This window comes from Phalacrocorax carbo, chromosome 13 (genome assembly GCF_963921805.1).
Source record: "Phalacrocorax carbo chromosome 13, bPhaCar2.1, whole genome shotgun sequence".
Classification (NCBI taxonomy): domain Eukaryota; kingdom Metazoa; phylum Chordata; class Aves; order Suliformes; family Phalacrocoracidae; genus Phalacrocorax; species Phalacrocorax carbo.
This window is the reverse complement of record NC_087525.1, coordinates 14,637,606-14,657,260: the sequence shown is the minus strand read 5'-3', so window position 1 is coordinate 14,657,260 and position 19,655 is coordinate 14,637,606. Positions and strand designations below refer to the sequence as shown.

General features: G+C 42.1%; 1 protein-coding gene across 1 annotated transcript in view; it reads right to left on the bottom strand.

Moving 5' to 3' along the window:
- ZCCHC24 (zinc finger CCHC-type containing 24) overlaps positions 1–19,655 on the bottom strand; it is a 119,533-nt gene that overhangs the window by 15,945 nt on the left and 83,933 nt on the right. The window contains exon 3 of the mRNA XM_064464889.1: positions 1,483–1,647. Within this exon, the coding sequence (XP_064320959.1) occupies positions 1,483–1,647 (165 nt within the window). The remainder of the gene's footprint in view (positions 1–1,482; positions 1,648–19,655) is intronic.

Genomic DNA, 19,655 nt, shown 5'->3' with positions numbered 1-19,655 from the left:
CTGCCACAAGCATGGCAGGCTTCAAACACTACATTTTAACTGCAACTCATATTGCTTCAAGGTACTAGCAATTCTAAATCAATATTTTGTCTGTGTACAAGAATCCAATGTTGTTGTAGAGACTGAGCCAAATCTTGCCCTTAGAATTAGATGAATATGCGTATGTGTACAAGAGGAGGTAATAGAGTTGATTTGATGTTCCTGGCTGGGATAAAACTTATTACGCTTATTTGTATTTTCTCTTCCTGCTTGTTACAGTGAATTTCAATGTTCCTCTGCCTTTTCATCATAATGAAGTCACAGCATCCTTCTTTAGGATTTATTTTTTCCCCAACACCCTCCCTTCCAAAATCTCATGAAATGGTATGAAGTGTTCCTTATGAGCCCGTGGAAAGAGCTTTTTATAGGAATTTTGCAAGCACTTAGGTAACTAATGAGACACCTAAGGCTCCTGATGGAATTTCCTTTGCACCTATTGCAAGTACATCCAAATGACCTGTCTATGGTTCGAGCAGTCTCTCTGAGCGGGCAGCAGGTAACTTGACCCGTGCAGCGCTCTATTTATTACTAAGATTCAGCTAGGATGAATTATACCTGAGGCAAATCACACCTCCCAAACTCTTAAAATAATTCTCGCCTTTTCCATCTACAACCATTTTCTTCAATATTGTAAAACCCCCTTCAAATTTTTCCATTATGGCCAAGTTTATTTCTCATGGGGTTGTCAAAAGTGACTTTCTACATGACGAGTCAGCTTTGACAGCCAGCCTGCAGCCTGGTGTGTCAGGGAACCAAGGGGTATGAGCTCATGTGGTTGGTCTGAACTGGTTGACTGCTTGTGACCAATTCTGGTTGGATACAAGCAGGAACTGACAGTCAGTTTTCCCTTTGTGAGCTGGAAATGCAGGAAATGACCTCAAGGGATAGATGAAACTGCAACCTGCAGGGAGGAGGAAGGCAGGCTGTGTACTGTGTGAGCTATGGCTGACAGGATGGCAGACACAGCTTTCCTAGCAGAGCTGCTTAGGCTTGACCCTTCCAGCTTAATAAAAGGCTTTCTCTTGAAGTTCTTTGCCTGGGTGTCACTTGGTATTATGGAAACTGAGAAACCTCTCTTCAGCTAGGCTGTGTTGCTTTACTATCATTAACCAAGGAATTCTTAGGCAGCAGTCATCTCAGTATTGTTCTCTTTTATCGCTAATCTTTATAAATAGCCCCTTGACCGAATCCAGTCTTATTTCTACAGGTGAAATAAGTAGTACACATGTGAAGTAACTCCACCGACACCAGTGGAATGAAACATTAAATTGGTGTAAATATGAAGCAAACCAGTAGAACTAGGAGGCCCATTGCTACTCTGAAAATCAAACTGGTTTGAGGTAGGAGGACTAAAGAAGATCTCTGATTCTCTGATACTACTTACAAAGTCAAGAGCGTTCCTAGTGCCAAACCTGTATGCCAGCAGCTCTGCACTTCTCCTACCTGTTTGTGAGGATAAACATTAATGTGGCACTTGATACATTCTTGTCCCATGTTAGCCCAGGAGTTTCCACTCATCCATTTTCTCTTGCATTTGGGGCACTTATATTCACCGAAGCAGCGTTTCTTGCCCTGGTATGGAGTCAGGCCTTCTCCTTTTGGACGAGCCTACAAAACAAAGTGAAGTAGCAATGAATGACCAAAAAGGAGTGTGGGGGAGTAGCAGAAAAGTAAGGATTTTTGAACGGGGAAACTTTGGGCAAGAGATACTGGAGGCAGACATGAAGGTCTTATTCCCTTAATGAAGAGTTCATATGTTGAAGCTGGAGTCTAACAGCTCTGAGAACTACTTCTGTAAGAAGTATTCAAAAGTTCACAAAGACTTGTGATACTGAACATAGTATTTAGAAATATGCTTGTGTGCTTTTTTCAATGAACAGCTTTAATACCCATTTCATTATGATAAGAGCATCTCTGTTGATTACATATTGCTAGTATTACATATAGCATTAGGAGAAGTAGCTCACTAGTAAAGGACTACATTCCTTAACTGGATCCTTGTCTATTCCCCACTAGAATTCAGCTTTGCACAGCCTCTAAACAATGAAATATTGGCAATTCATTAGTATGTGGATATGCATAGTTATACAGGAGCGCACAAACTGGGACTGAGTATGAAGGGAAGGCATGTTTTTGATTAGTGGAAATCAACTTCATGAACATCATTTGGTTTCTTGCTCTTGGTAAATGGTTTCACTGATGTCTACGTTTTGAAGGAACTAGGAAGGGATTCTCAAATGGACTGTTGTGGTGTCTAAATGTTAAATGTCCCCCAAAGAAAGCCTTTTAACCTAGGGAAGCTAATAGAATAGACAATGACTTTATGCAAATACCATTTTTACATTTTCTAAATACATTCATCGAAAGGGTGTGTTGTACTTAACAGAAGTGTAATAAGGCACATAATAGGCTACTAAGTTAAGGTGAAGATGACAGTATTGCGTACAGCTGTCCTGAAGATAGTTGCAAAGACATTTTCCCAGAGTCTCTAGCAGGTGTTGAAATACTGCCCGTGTATTCATTGTGTCTTGTTTATTGTTGCCTAGAGGAAGATACTTCGCCTGTGTAGTGGTAGAATGGTATGATCACCTATCGAAGGACTCTTTGTAATTTATTTACATGTCATGCCTCTGCACCTTTCTTTTTAAGGTTACCAGATGATGTTTACAAAAGTTAAATGACCCATCATGCTGGGAAAGAGTTTGTTTTTGTTTTCGGAGCTTGTACGATTTCTCAGTGTATAGGTCCAAATTGTTTTCTATGTGAAAAAACGGGTTGAAAAAGCAGGCGGTTGGCAAAAGACCTGAACTTGGCAGGAACTCTGAGACTGGAGTTCCCATGGCTGATAGAGGTGGTGTATGCTGTGTTACCTCCCAGGGTCGCATGTAGGGAAGGACCACTGTGTACGCTCAACCCCACACACTAGCAGGGGGAAGAGGAGCGGGAGGACGCCAAACCTCCTCTGCCGCTCTTCTTACCCCACCGCCACAGCGGTGTAATAGCATAGTGAACAACGTTCTCTATTCTTCATGCTTATTCCTCAGCATAGCAATGTTCTTTAAAAGATCAGATGCAGTAGCAGCCTCTGTTACAAATAAGCAAAATCTATAATAATTTGCTTCATGACACTCAATCTGACAGGCCACTGTAAATATTCTGGCTCATAGCAAAGATGAAGCTGACTCTAGGACATGTGAAACAAAAAAAAAGTGTTCATTGGTATAATGAGAAACATTCGGACTTCCATGACTGGATTAGTGCTGGCAGGCACCCAGAGCGTAATCTGCTGATCCATCGTGTCCCTTGATATGGATGGGAGATTGTAATTGAATGTAGAGTAGGAAAATGTCAATTTATGAAGACATCCTTATTCTGGACATTTGATTTGGCTCTGCCTCTGAGGAATTTGTAGCAAAAATCAATTCAGTGTAAGGAGGAGCCACATGCTCTCTTCATTTAGAAATTTTCATGGAGTTGAAAGGGAACCCTATGTACAGAGAGCTCCTGTGATTGAGAGATGTTCCCCCTCCTCCTGAGGCGTCACAGATTGCTTTATATGTAGCCTCAGCTGGGGCTATGTTATTGAACAGAAGAGTTATTTCTGATTCTCAGTTTCAGTGGCACTCTACTTAAACTCCTCCTGCAGTCAGACCTGGAAATGCAGCTTCATGATCCCTACTAAGAAGCAGTCCTTTCAGAAAACGTGCGGGTCACCAAGTGCGTTGTTTCCAAAAGTAATGGCACTGACTTTGGTGACAGAGCGTGTCTGAGAAGACAAATTTGTAAACAAATGTTTACAAACAGTATTTAAATAAAACACTCCCACTGCAATATGCTATGCCAGCTATAAAGAGCATCTAAACATCTGACTCCCACGGCAATATGTTGTGCTAGACACGATTCACAGACGGGGAAACTTCTAGAGGCCACGTTGAGTGGGCCAATAACTGTAGGTTTCTCTGGGTTGGGTAGCTGACTTGAGATGCTAGTGCTCTGCCCTCACAGAAGAGCACTGAAGATACTAGCTGAAGTCCTCTCTGTGTCCAGGTGGGCATCAGAAATGGAGGCTTTCCAAATTAGAAGCTACTTTTAAAATTTGGCTTCTCCAGCTTGCTCAGTAAATCGGAAGCAGAACCAGGAAAAGAACGTAGGAGCCCTGACTCCGGTGGTAATTTCCTGTTATAATTGCTAGACTAAACTTCTGATTTATTTTTATTTTAACTTTCAGCTGTCACAGCTCCCTCATCAGTCAGTGACTTTAATTAGTTTGCTGGCAAAGCTACAATATTCTCTGTAGGTGTTTCACTCTTCTGCTTTTTGGATGTTTATACTTTGCCCTAACAGATATTATTTTCCTTCCCATATCTTCAGTTTCACAAACTGTGCCCCACAGGGGATTTGATTCTCAAACAAACAAGCCTCATTTTTTCTAGTGAGAAACATCATTAGGAAGCACTGACAGCAGCAAAGGCAACTCTCCAACTCCCTCCACCCTTCAGGTCCAAACAAAACAGAAATTTGACAGTGTTTGGTGGAAGACAAAACCTGAGTGAGATACACTAATGGCCTAGAGGTCTGAGGCTGGGTGTGTTTTTGGTGGCTTTTTTTTTGTTTGTGTTGTGTTTGGTGTGGGGTGTAGGGTTTTTTTTTTTGGTTGTTTTTTTAGTGTCTGTGGCTTCAGCAGCAGCACAGTTGAATTGCATAAACATTTCCAAGAAACAGCTTGCTCCTTGGCACAGAAGCAGCCAGTCCTGCCCTGCAGGGTGCTCGAGCACCCAGTTGCTCTGCAACAGAGGTGTCTCAGTGCTCATCCAGCTGGAGGGCAAGAACCGTTTTCACCAAAGGTTTTTCTTAACTAAGTGCCGAACAAGAGCAAGACGACACATTTTGTTTCCTGATATTAACCTAAAAACTCTTATTTCACAAAATGTGGGATTTACCTTGTTTAAACCATTAACCTCCTATTCCCTCCCCACCCTGGCTTGATTTGAATGGTGTTTAACAGTAAACCTTGGTTGGTGTTTAGGTCCTGCAATTACCTCACTGAACGTTATCTTTCCTTGTTCTTTCTGCAGATAGGGATTTATTTATGTTCTGAGTTAACCTGGCAAAGTTATGCCCCTATTCATAACAGCACAATATTTTGTTGTTACCATGTTAACATATGCTGTCCTGTTGCCTTTAGGCCCAGGTAGTCTTTGGCACAATTTCTACCCTTGGCTGCAAAAGCCTGGTGGAACCTCTGTCTTACCATGTTTGAAATACTGTTTGTAATCTAGTTTAAATATTAATGTGAACAAGGTTTTTACATTTTCAGCATTCTTTTTGCCTGGGGGGATTGACACTTTTATGCTTTAAATACTGATTTGACAGGCTTACTCCCTAAAACCGAAGTGCCCAGCATTTCTCCTGCTATGTGACTGTATGGTTCTCCAACAGCTATATGTATCTTCATTCAAACGTTTCAAAGATTTTTTTTTTTAATGCACCAAGGACAGGTAGGCCTTTGGAGGTGATCAAAACCAAACAGACTTTTTGAGAAGGACCGGAAACTAGCTATTACTTGAAGTATGTCTCAATATCCAGATCTAGGCCTACATAACAGATTCTTTGTGCTGCTTTGACTTTGGGAATCAGCAGGGGATTTGCAGAAAGGAGAGCCTTCCTCCCCCAAGGTACCCCTGGGGTGGGAGCTGCGGTGGCCCAGAGCCCCTTTCTTCCTCGTGGCCCTCAGGAGCAATCTGAAGCCAGTCTTGGACTGGTATTGCTAGTGCTGAGGCTGACGGGGACTCCCTCTGGCCTTGAATTCAGGAAGCGGTACGGAGTCTGTGAAAGCCCTCGCCAGCCCCTCTGTCCACTAGCGGTTAGCCAAATGAAAGGACCTTGCTCTTTGATTCATGAGACAGCGATACATCACCTCGGTCTTCCAGACAGATGCTAAGACAAATGAAATAATCTTTGCAGGTTTACCTAGCCAGGGTATGTTTACCTTAGCTAGGTCCAACGTACGTACAAAGCCAGTATTTTTTTGTGTGGCACGGCAACAAAATTACACTGATGTTCCATCCTTCACTGACACCCAACGGCCTCTATTTTTCAACCTCTTCCTTTTTTCAGCCAAAACCACAAATTGGCCATAATAAGATTTTAAAAGTGTTTAAGTTGAGCTTTTCTGCTGGTAACTGGCCAGCCAAACTCTCTCACAACCTATTGGATTGTGCATCTCATGGAGGAATCTGCCAAATCACTTGGCAGTCATGGACATAATAAAGGACTCTTTGCTTTCCCCAGACAATTCTCTCAAAGTATCAGTTTGCAGAGTCAGCAAAACCAAAACAAAACCCCCCACATGCCCAGCTTAAAACTAGATCCATTATAAACAACAGGCAGACAGTTCCCTCAAAGTGAAATGCAGAGGAACAATGTATTTAATGCTCTTTTCCCCCTCATCTTCCCCCAAGTTTGTGTTAATCAGCTGAACTTGATGAACTTGGACTTGATGATCCTTGTGAGTTCCTTCCAACTCAGGATATTCTATGAAAGGCATACAGCACAGGGGGAAGATGAAGTCGGCATGGCACTGGTAGGTGGGTCCCCTTAGTAGAACTACTCCTGTAAGGGTCTGCTTATAAGGGTGCTTTGTCAAATAAAGCAGAAAAGCAATAATAGCAAACAGCTGGATGCACTGACTGGCTCCCAAGTGGTTTGCAGGAGTGGGAGGGCTGAAGTTTTATTTTGAAATGTGAGCCCTCTGACACTCTCAATTTTAAGTCTGTACCACTAGTAAATGGTGTTAAAAAACCCTAGCAGTCTTATTTTGTGCTACTTTACGCGCATAGTTTTGAGAAAGATGAAATGATGGTGATAAAGCATACCCAAAATGTTCAACTGGAAAAGGAAAAAGAAAGTATCAGGATTGATTTGGTGTACTGGGTGTCCTGATGTTCTACTCCTAAATCTGCAGGTGTAGAGTGTTGAGAAATTCATTCAAGTCCTCTGACCTTTCTCAGCTCTGCGGACACTGCGTAGAGAACGAGGACACTCTCGCATGCTTATGCCAAAATGGCACATAAAAGGGAATCCTTAGATTGGTCAACTTCTTTTCTTTGTCCTTCCTGACTTTTGTATTCATTTAGATCTGAGTGCCAACAGAATGCGTAGGCAGACACAAAGGTTATTTATGTTCGGAAAATAAATTCTGGCATAGCTGGTTTATTTTTTCCTTGCTGAGTGCAGTTCATGTTGCCGGTGGATGATATTGCCGATGTGTGACACTGGAGACTTCTGAGGTATTTAAATGAACTGTTGCTACATCTTTAATTAGTACATGCAATACTGGAAGAGCATCTAGGGGATACAGAAACCAAATTAAAGCTTTGTTTCAGCCTTCTTGTCTCTAGTATAAGTTGTGTATTAATGATACGAGGACAGCTCTTACTTGAAATGGGTCAGCTAAAGGAAAAGGGGGATAGCTGTCAGAAAGCAGACTCTTCATTACAACAGTACTATACAAATAAACTCCTATTTGATTTACTGAACAGTAGATATTATGGAATTTCCAGGTGTATTGGATATTCCAGAGTAACGATTTATTACAAAAAAAAAATTATCTGAGCAAGACATAACTGAAAAATGAAGGAAATTTAAAAACTTTTTGGTGCAGCTTAACAGAGGAGGCCAGCGTTTGGCCTGTCAAGTTGACTGGCTTGACAGTTTTATTTGACTGGGATTTTCTTAGGGATCTTGTCTGTCACAAGGCTTAGGGCTACTTCAGCCTCTGACTGGAGAGTTTTCTGTATGGTTTATCATCACTGGAAGCGTCAGGAATTTACACCACTGCATTCATAGAAACAGTCTCATTCTTCAGGGCAGTTAAAGCCCGTCAGTTGTTATTGCTGATCGGAAACCTTCTATCATGCACATACCACTTCTGCTCTTAAATGCTGATGAAGGTAGGAGGTGGCTTTGTACTGAGGTCTCGAATAATGGAACTGTTACAGTGAGGCATCTGATTAAGTTGGTAGGATTTCTCAGCTTCTCTCTTCTAAGGCTGTATGTATTGTAGCCTTCCTGCTCACCATCAGTGCATTGGGCTAGGGAAAAGGGAACAATGAGTTGCTGGAGCTGATGCCTGGCCTCTCAAAAAAATGTAAAATTAGAAGCAGGTAAGACTGCCTAGGCTCTCTGTGTGTCTGCTTGCTGCGCCAGGGGTCACCATTTACTGTGCTTTTGGTAATAGTGTATTCTATCACCTTATGTGGACAATAATTTCACAAGCAATTGTATATGGAAGTTTGCTCCTACACACATTTCTCCTTTCTTTATTTCATCTTCATACATGTACATCTGCTAAGCATAAATATAGTCCTCTACTTTCTTGGCCCTGCAGTCAGTGTCTTCATAGCAGGGTGGTATTCAGAACGGAACACAATTCTCCAGGAGCAGAGCGTTAAACAAAAGATGCGAGTATGTGTAGTGCGCAATCTGAAATAACATTAGTCTTTTTATTTTGCTTGAACAAATACCCTACCTCTGCTGTTAAAACCATTTTCATTCCCCAAGTCTTACTGTTTGGGAAACAGTTAAAAGTGTATCAATTAAGCTGTGTCAATGAACCTTTATGGGCAAATTTTGAAACAGCAGAAGATCAATTTTATATTTGTCATTTCAATATATGAGTGTGTATCTCTTGGTTGCTTTGAAAAATTAGTGTCGTCAACATATTGTATGTTAAGTGCAATTTTGATCTTGTTTCCACAATGGTAAACCAAGAGTAAGATTTGGCAGAATTACTAATAACACGCACATGGTTTCTGATGATGATTAAAGCAATAGGCATGGTTGTTGTGGACGTGCTGATCAAAGTCTAGAAATCCAAGAAGCTGGCTTGGCAAACAGTCTAACATTTAAATAAAAATCTGGTTTTGCAGATTGTTTGGAATTCTAGCCATGCTTTTTGGAACAAAGACTTTTCTGTTGGAAAATGCACAGTAGAGCTGATCTTTAGAACCATCCTTGGGCCAAAGATATAGAACAGTAATTTCTGTGCTAAGTCAGTTTGAAGCATAATATTTGCAGAATTGCCAAAAATTAGGTACTACCTGACGTGTCAATTACTAAACACTGAATGGTCTGAGAAGCTGATAGTGTGCATTTCCTTCTTTGTGAATCCTAGTCATCGCTCCACAGCTTTTATAGGAACAGAAAACATGTAAAAGCTCAGTCTGAGAAAGCAACTGTACTGGTTAAACAATAGTAAGCTGTTTTCATAGGCCTCTGTCTTAATAACAAAGATTTGGAGGTATTGACACAAGCAAACAGTGTAACAGAAATATTTGGGAAGAATGGTCATGTGGTGGCAGAACTGCTGTTGGACTTGCAACACCTGGACTGAGTATGTAGCCCTAACAGATTAACTGTCTGGTCCTGGTCAGGTCATGTAACCAGACTGTACCTCAGCCCTTCCTGTGGGAGGGCGGAGAGGTCCTTCTGCTGTTGCTCACCATTTCAGTGGTTCTTGTGGCACTGTATGATCACTTTGGGCTATGTATGGTGACGTAGCTTGTGTAGCATAATGGAACCGTGAACTTCATGTGGGCCATCTAAGTGCTACTCTAATATACCAAGCAAGTAACACTCACAAAACGTTCAGTCAATCCTTTTCACAGAAGAAAATTTGGGCGCATAGTGTATCGCACAGGAACATGTTCTCCCTAGATGAAGCTTGTTGGTCTTAATAGAAGGTAAAACTCCCCTTGCATTCAGAATTCTCAGCAACCTCAGATTTTTTTTTTGCTGAATGTGCACATGAATTTTGCAGTTTTTAGATTTTCAAACAGTGTGCTTGTATATTCAGTTATATCACACATTATATATAGGGCAACAGGCAATGATCAAGTGTTTAATGTGTTTGGTAAACTTTCAGAACCACAGAGCTCAACTAACCCTACTCAAATTTTCTGTTAAGGAAAGCTGCAAATAATTATTTTGTTTAACTGTTCTTCAAGGACTTATTTTACCTGTGCATGCTACTCTTTGCTTGCCGAATGACTGTGAAAGAGCTCCCAAACTGACTATATTTACAGCCAGTCACAGCTTTAACGTTTGTTCTCGTAGGACATTGAAAGCAATGGAATTACTTGAGCATATAAATAGCTGCCTAATGAATCTTCTTTTGAAAGTACTGCATAATCAGCCTAACCCAGAACCTAAAATTTCAAGAACAGGGAAAGAGGAGGTCTCTGGTCCTTATGCGTGTGAAGACAACTGTCAAAATGCAGACCAAATGCTAACTTCACAATGAAGCGAATGTACTGGAAAAAACTCTCTTAGGGAATTGTGCAGTGAAAACTGTTTTCAATGTATTATTTAATACAATATGAAGTAAAAAGGGAGGTGGGCTAGAAAGTGGGGATCAGTAATGCCTAAATCAACCAGGGTCTTTGCTGTATAATTTCAGTATTGTATGTCATATAGAAAATAGGGATTTGCATATCAAATTAGGCATGTGGAAGAGTTAAAATTACACTCGCCTGCTGAGATGCAGCAAGGCCCTTCTTTTCAGTGTTACAAGATCATATTCTTCCAAACAGCTTGAGATAAAAGGAAGTGGTTGAAATCTTTCTTTCCCCTTCTCTGATACAAAATTGACCATGCTGAATTAATTATGAAGAAACTAGGAATGTATTCATTGTAATAGTTTCCTCATGTGTGGACTCTTTTGTCCCTCTTCATCCGTTGCTTGAAAACATACAATGGCAATACACTCCTCCTCCCTCCCCCTTCTCCTCTGGTAGCACACCATATTAAATATGTTGGTATTTTTTCCAGTAGTTGGAATCAGAGTTTTGGAGCAATGAGGGTCACACCCTTGCTATAATCAGGCATTAGCTCTTCCAAGCTGAGGTCAAGACTCATATTTTTGGACCTGTTTAATTTGTCCACCTCAGATGGCTTCATGTGGGAATCAGATTTCTCCTAATGTGCCACAGCTGGGGCACTGTTCTAGCAAGGAGCTGATAAGTCTAAAGATTATGATCTTCTGTCCTTTAAAAAGCAGTAGAGTAGCTCTGGTAGCCCCCTTGCCTCCCCATAGGTCATGGGCAAAGGCAAAACAGGGAGGCAGACAGATGTCACTGGAGGTCATTTTATTCCAAATCTAAGCGAGTGGCAGGTGCTGTTGAAGACCCATTCAAAATGTGGGATATTGCCTTCCGCTTCATTGCTGTTCATTGCTTATGCGAAGTCTCCACCTGAAAAGAAGATTTGGACTAAATTCTGATGTTGAGGTGCAGCTACAGATCTCCAAGAGATCCTGTGATGGTATTTCTGTCCTTATTAAGAGTCCAGGTAAAGAAACAGCATGAGAAGACTCAGTCCAGACTAGACTGGGTGTGCTACTATGTGTTCAAAGCAAATTTTCACGAGGATTTGGACCAGGGAATTTCCCAATTTATGCGGTGACCATAGAGCCCGCATTGTTTTCTGCTTTGCGCTTCAGCTGAGAAGCCAAAACCTTTTTTGCATCAAACTACATGCAGAATAATGGTGTTGTCTCTACTACTTGAACTGTTTGTGAAAGCTGTGTAGGAACTTTAATTGCAGATATGGCAACCTGCAAAACATTTACTCTTCAAGAACTACTGTTGCTTAATCTTATACTGGCTGCAGCGTGATAGAACTTTGGTGTGAATTTACAGAGGGAAGTAGAGAAAGGGCCTGTATTAAATGTAAAGAGGACTGTAGGTGCTGATGGGAGATGGCTGCTTCTGCTGCTCGAGTGGCTTTGTAGAATCCTGCTGTATGACTATCTGTGTCCTTGGGTGCCTTTATCCTTTCCTACATGTGGACCTTTGGCTTTCCTCCATGTCATGTATCTGCTGGGCTATACTCGCTGAAAGTACTTTGGGAGGATCTTTAACACCAGAGTGATCTTAAGAAGAAACGTCAGCTTGGGAATCTGCTACTTTTGCATGTTCATTAGAAATAAAGTCTATTGATCTCCAGGGATGTCAGGAGAGACCAGTGCTTTATGCTAAAGTACTTCTCCCTCTGAGGCAGAGTGGTTTGTAGGACTCAGATGACATTAATGATGCAAATAAAATAAATAATGATTTTATTTCAATTAGAAGCTTTGACATCATTTGTATATCTAAAAATAACAAATTCCTTGCCCAGTTTCCAAATGAAACTGCGTCATCCCAAAGCATTATATGTTTTTCTTCTGTCCTAACAATCTGTAGCCCACAGCAAGGTCAACTTGATAGAACAGATATTTTAATACCCTTAATTATGAAAAAATTTTTAAAGAAATGTATCAAGTTCCTATGCAGTTTCCTCAATAGTGTCTGTCCTGGGCTCTAACAGTGGTCAAAAGATGAGCACTTTGCTCTCTGCAGGCTGGGTAAGGGAGTGTGCAGGGGAAGGTATTGCGGAGGAGGCAAAGCAGAGAACATTTTCATTCAATGCAATTGCACCATGCAATATGAAATGTGACTTTAGCAGTGTTACCACTTAAGACGTGGCTCGTTTTGCTCTGATTTGACTTTATGCTGCTTGTTGCACACTCTAGACTGACGCAGTCTGTTCTCGTTCCCTTCATGTTTGTATGAATCATAATGATGACGTATTTCTTTTAGGCAGAATCAAAAATGCTTTTGCTCTTGTAAAGGTTTTATCTCTTCAAAACAACTCTTGGAAAGCAAAGGAAATATTGTTAAGACGATAAGGACGAGTTTCAGGGGAAAGGATGTTTCTAGAAGAACTCGGCCTTCTTCCTTCCTTCTGCTCTGAAAGGGACAGGATCTCTTTCAACTACCCACTAAATCCTTAAGGATTCAAAACCTGGTTCATGGCATATCCTGCGCAGTGCATAAGAATAGGTATAACTACACTGAGAGATCCAACAGGAGTGCATGTCGCAAGGAGAAGACTGTGGTCTTGTGGTTATGGTGCTGGACTGGGCCTCCGCAAGCCTGGGTTTCATTTTTGGTTTGACTACAACCTCTCTCTGTGGGTTTGTGGACAGGTCACTTCATCTCTCTGTGCTTCCATTTTTCATCTGGAGTACCAGCAGTACTAGCGTACTTCATGTTCTGGGAGTGTAATTGTTTGTTACCACAAAAGCGAGCAGTATGCATGAGTCTTGAGTTATACAAGATAAGGTTTTGAACAAGGAGTGCTATGGGCCTGTCACCAGTGAACCTGACCTCACTTCTTGAGCCAATTTTTTAAAAGGCTCTGCTTAACAGATGTTTTTTCTTTCATACACTTTGTTTTCCCTACAACCTGGTTGGTTAAACCAGCCAGAAATGTCATTTTCCATTAACTGCTTGTGACATCTCTACTGATATATCACTTAAAAAAAAAAAAAGTAAATAAAAATCACATGGTAGAAGGTAAGGCAAGTACATATGTGGTTGTTATAAGAATTTCTAGCTAGGAAATACTTCATGCAAAAGATAAAGCATGGGCCCTCCTTAGAAATCCTCCCACTTTAACAAAAACAACGCAAGGACTGCCTGCACACCCTCTAGCCTCCCCACCCCAAAGCAGCGTAGTGGCGGAGGCTCCCAGGATGCTAGCGCACAGAGCAGGCTGTGGCTTGTCCTCCTTCAAGATGAAATACCACAGCAAGAGTGTCATTGCTTCTAGCTAGAATGGGCCCTTTGCTTGAACTATTAAGAAATGGGGAAAGGAAATAAAGAACAGATGAGCAACCACCCTCCCTTTCTCCACCTCAGCCTCCTTCCCTCCACCTTCCCCCCCAAGCATGTTGCCTCCAAGATCACATGCAAAAAACATCGATTGAGTCAGTCAGCCTGCTTTAAATTACAGCATTCTTTCTGAGCCTGGAAAAAGACATGCTATGCATAGCCCAAAAATGAAACATGACTTCAGCTGCTGATATCTAAACTGCATAAATGTTTATTATGTTTAATAATGTTGAAGAGTCTTTTCTGGTCCCAGTATTCTTTCTTCTAGAAATAATTCTGCCAGATTATGCATGAGTGTGATGCATAGAAGAAAGTCTTAGAAACCCCCCTTTCTGCCCACACCATGCCTAAGACTGTCCACCTTAAGAGCTTTGAAATCCCAGCTGCCTGATTTAGTTCGTGTGCCTGACACCAGCTGAGAGCTCCTCGCTTGCTCACTTGCTTTGGATCCCTGTGCATGTGCAGTTGCCTGAGAGGAACCCCTTGCTAGAACTTTTCTACTGCAGGCGCAGTCTCTCCGTTACAAAAGACCAGGTTTTTAACACCTTAATTGAAGTATATCAGAAAAGTCTCACTGTTTTTAAAGATAACCGCTGGCTTGTAGTGAAAACTTAGACATACACACCTATACTTTAGGTGACCCAAAGACGACCATCCTTTGGTGTGAGGCTTGTGATAAAACAGTATGAATCTGCAGTTTCTTCTATCCTTCCCTCCCTTCCCAGTCCATCCTGCTCCCGCAGTTGTGTTTACATTTTCCACTGTGTTCCTTCGTTGTTTTTTTCCACTATGTGTAAAGCTAGCTTGAATCATCTAAAGAATCACTTGTGTCATACTACCGTAACAGCATCAGCGGCTGCCAAACTTGGTTAACCGTTCAGTGACATTCATGGCTGATGTTTGTAGCATTACAAGAACTTTGTGCATCTTATTGAAACTCTTCCAAAAAGGAACCGAGGCAAACTGGTTCCGTCTACAATATCTTTCTTGATCACATGCAGAAATATGCGGTGCCTCGAAGGTGAGAAAGGATGGACTACAATCAGTACGTGCAGAGTGAGAATGCCAATAGGTATCTGAAGGGTGAGAACACAATATAGCCAAAGTGTTGGGTGAAGAGGACTTCTTACATCAGAGGTCTGGCTAGACTGAAGGGAGGGAAGTGGCATCTAGGAGATGACTGATGCACAGAAAAGATACAGAATAAATTTTATAGCCTTTTCAGTGATTCAGATTCTGCCAAAAAGTTAGTTAACTGACTCTCTATCTCTTTACTGCTAATTATTGTGTTCTTCTATTCTGTCACCAAAAAAAAAAAAAGCCGGGAGAAGGACTCTTAACCGAAACTTTTTAGGAAACAGAAAGGTCATAGGTTGAATCAGGCCATGGATGTTGTATGTCTTGGGCCATAACTGTGGCTTTTGAGAGAAATAAAATCTCTCATGTGTTGAAATAGGAAAGTCATGTCTGACTCATCAGGCTGCCTGGCTGTACTGTAAGAAATTAAGTCTTTCGGAAACTTATGTTTTGGGCCTGTTCTGTACAGCTGTGTAGCAGGAACTTTGAGATTAGGATAATCATTGCTGTTAAAAATTTTGAATAGAAACTCTGTTTTGACGGGCATACAGTCAGAAAAGTGAAACAAAATGGTAACTGTCTAAACAAGTGAGTTGTAATCACCATTTCCTTTAATGCAAGTAGATGACATTTCTATTCCAGGTTTTTTCACTACTACTTTGCCTATTCCTTCTTCAAAAAGCAAACCTATTCAAGCATTTGCAACTTCCACAATGTGTTTGTACAGTGGCCCCAGACAGCATTTCCTATATTTGAGCATTTTATTGTCAAAGACATTCACGCACAGCGTTTCCTTATCATGGGTACCTAAAATCTCCCTTCCTGAAAGTCACCACTTTCCTGCCTGTGTACAGAGAAGTAGCTGTCACCAGGGGACTCTCACACTGGACTGCTCTGAGCACGTGATGCTGGCAGTGCCCCAGATCTGTTGCTAGCTGCTCACCCAAAATAGGGAGTAGCCTGAGGCCAGCTGGTAGTTCAGTAGTCTTTGACATATACTGACCCTAAGCAACATCAGGAGATGGACTGGGAGATGAACAGGCCTTGCAGAGTAAATAATCTTTCTCCCTAAAGGGAGAAGTTTTTTCAAGAAAAAAAACAAAACCAACACTAAAACCCACCACCAACTTAAGGATCTCTTACTAGTGAAGAACATGCGGCACCAGAAAGCACGTGTGAAGGTCGGTGGTGGTGTTCAGCTACTGCACGTGTTCAGGAGCATTCTTTTTTTTTTCCTGAGGTGCTAGTTCTATTTTCATGATTGCCTTTGTCAGAATATCTGCTTCCACTTTTGTCCTAGCAGACAGTTTTAATACCCACAGGCAAGTAAAGTGAAAAGCTCATTATCAAACAATAGAAAGGATGAGCACATCTTCTAATAGAAACCTCATGAGAGCAAAGGATCCACCAAGGGGCTGTAGGGCACGGAAGGCACGACAAGGCTTTGTGCTATGTTCAGTACTTTTCATGGGAACATGTTTGTGACCAAGGCCATCTTCAACTTTTCTAAAGTCTAAGGCAGTCTTCCTGACACAGACAGTGAACAGGCCCCTGCAAAAAGTCTTCACTAGATGCTGTCTCTCTGTTATTTGCTCAAGGCTAAGAAACTATTCATTTTTGAGAGGGTATTGTGCAAGAAGCATCTGGTATAAAATGCTTGCCATAGTATTTGCTGCAGAAGATGACTGGAGAGGTGGGGTGAAGATTTGGGGAAGGGAGGCATGCAGTTCTTTATCCCTTTTGCTACTGTTTCTCCTTTCCAGTTTCACCCCGATATTCTTTCCATCGAGAGATGCTAGTCTAAGGATAGATTGGTCTGCTCTGCTTGCAGCGATGCTGTAGGAGTGAATTTGCCTTGATCTTGGACGGGAAGAAAAAATCCAAACCTTTGAGAAAACCTTATCAGGAGTTCTTGATTTTGTTTTTCATATTAAGGTACTCCTCTGTTGCCTGGAAATATTTCAGCAGTGTTATTTAAGAAAAAAAAAAAGAAAAAAATTAAATATGACGGTAAAATAGAAGATGAACCGAAACACGTTTATCCCACCTGACTTACTGTAACATCTCTGAGTCTAAGGGTGTGATGTTCCCAAATCAAGGAGTACCATCAAGGCTGTGCTGTTCTGGTAAGCCAAGGATTCAGACTCTTGTGCGGAGGTTGGCACACCAGCAAACGTCTTCTAGCCCCTTGATATATTTTTTTTTCAGTTTTTCCAAGGATCAGTTAACTTTATCCACTCTGTGTTTCATGGGGATGTGCAGTTCATTGTGTGCGTGGTGAGAGGCTCGTTATCCTCCGCAGGCTCAACACAAATCCTCGATTTTTAAAAGGCGACAAAAGAGGCGGCCGGTCCCGGTTTCCGGCCTCTGTGGCCGAGCCAGTGCGGCGGGCTCCCCGGCCCCGGTGCAGCTGCCTCTTTGTGCGCTCGGGCATAATGAGGAGGGCTCGGGAGGAAGCTGACACAGGTGTGCCGCGGGGCCGGGGACTTGGCCGGGGACGCTGCCTCGAGCGCACGCGCACGTCTCCCCACACACAGGTCTTGTGTTCGGTCTTGGCCACGGCCCTCAAGGGCCTCCTTGTCGCGGCACAAACAACGGCGTCGCGCAGCCTCCCTTGTGCGCTGCCTCCCGGCCGGTGCTGGCCAGAATAATCCCCTTTCTCAGCCCTAATACCACAGCAGAAATGTCATCCTTATTCTGTAACGCTGGCATTTGTCAACTTGGTGGGAACAAAGGGAGCATTCATTGAGTGGGAGAGAGGCGGAGGGCCTCAGGAAAAGCCCTTTGAGGGGACAGAAAATGTTCTTCTGTCAAACTTCAAACTCCACCGGAGCTGCCGTTTGTCTTCAGGTCTGACCGGACTGGAGACAGAGGACTCCCTTGCGTTGACCATGTCTTCAGCTGCGGTCACAGGGCAAACTGAGGTTTATTTTTTAGGACAGCTGACTAGCAACAAATGGCCTTTCTTCCAGGCAGCCCCATCTTTAATAATTGTAGAGCTCTGCTGCTCAGCTGGGTTTGCTCTTGCTTGGTAAAATGAAACCTATAAGAAATGGATTTATCTTCACACTTACACAGATGCAGTTATTCTAATATCATAGAATCATTAAGGTTGGAAAAGATCTCTAGGATCATATCAGAGACTTGTCTCCTGTCCAACACTTAGCAATACAAGGCCCTTGCCAGCAGCGAGGGACAGCTTGTTTTCTATCAGAGGTACCAGTGAAAGGCAGCAAGATGAAGCAGCGGAAGCCTGCTCTTCCTTGGACAGCCTAGTAAGCCCTGCAGGATTCTGAGGGATGGCAGACCTTTCCACTGGAGGCAAATGTCAACAACAACCTCTGACAGTTTGCTCAGTGAGTCAGCAAGACCCTTCCTCTTGCCCTTGCTGTTGAATTAAAGTAGATGTCTCAGGATAGCATCGTGTAACCAAGAATATTATACTTTATTGAAAACAGATCCAGTGGTGTTCTAAATCTTGCCATTACCTACCAGCTGAGCTCACTCAGAAATTTCTGCTCGGAGCGGTGCACAGAGGTGGTTAACCCAGGGGTATTTGTATTATGAAGACTGCTGCAGTGGAGATCTGGGAAGGCTTAATTTCAAACAATCTTATGTTTCTCTTTTAAGTTGTCCTCTAACGAGGCTGTGTTAAAGCATTATCATACTTCACTGCAGAGGTTGCTGTGTTTTAGTGAAAATTTAAATGAATTTTGTGGGTCATTAATAACATACCCTGGGCTATTTCCTATTTGCTCCCATTCCAGAGCACTCACCAAACTACAGAGCCTATCTGCTGGCATGGAAATGCAGTTACCTTTGCGGCGGAGAGCAGTACCGGCCTGCGCTTCACATTTTGCTAACTCTTCACAGTAATAAATCTTTTGTGTAAAAGTGCTGGGGTGCGCTCAGTATGTATGGTCTCCAGGAAAAGAATTTCTTTCTAATAGCTATCACATGCAATGCTGCGTTAATGCCAGTGGGATTTGAATCAGTTTTGAGAAGCTAAAACAATTTTATCATAATGTATAATTACCCTAAATGTAAGATTAATAACAGCAGTAATAAGAAAAGGATATAGAAAGATAGGAATGTATTATTTAGGCATTTAACTTCAATGCATAAATGGAAACAAAAGAGGAGTATGTATTATGTACGTTTAGCATAAGGTGTGCAGTTAGCAAATGTAGGGAATTTTCCTTGGAATGGTTAATGTTACAGTTCAATTTGATTTAATGTTATTGCTAGATGGATCATCAGTGAAGTCGTAGTTAAATAGCTCCGTACTAAATCTTGAGAGCTGATGGAAATTGCGAGAGGAGACTCTGGGATGGCAGGATGGTGCCTCAGGTGACCCCTTCCTAAAGGCTGGCATAGCCAAGCTGGCTTGGGAGGAGGAATTGTGTTCTAAACCATTCCAGTTCCTTTTGGAAGATAAAAGGAAGAAACGTGTCAAGCGTGTCACTGTTAATCCCTTCTGATGTTTGTGGGAGTGCTTTGGTTGTACAACAAGATGCTACAGCTGTCAGGCTGCCCTGTGGGCAGCACGCTCTGTGTTGCTGGGATGTGTTCAGGGAAACACGTGCAAGAAATCACTTCAGAGACTGCCCATCACCCGCTTCTTTTTAAGATTATGAAATCAGGATATAAACAGGAAAGGCCTCCTCCTCCATCTTGTTATCTCCATATGCAGTGGAAGGGGAATCCAGATTGCCTTCACTTCTCCAAAGCATCCACAGTTAAGTGCCTTATTCCTAAACTGTCGCTTAGGACTTGGGTTTAAACAGCATGAACTGAAGTCACGTCCCCAACATCAGGCAAAGG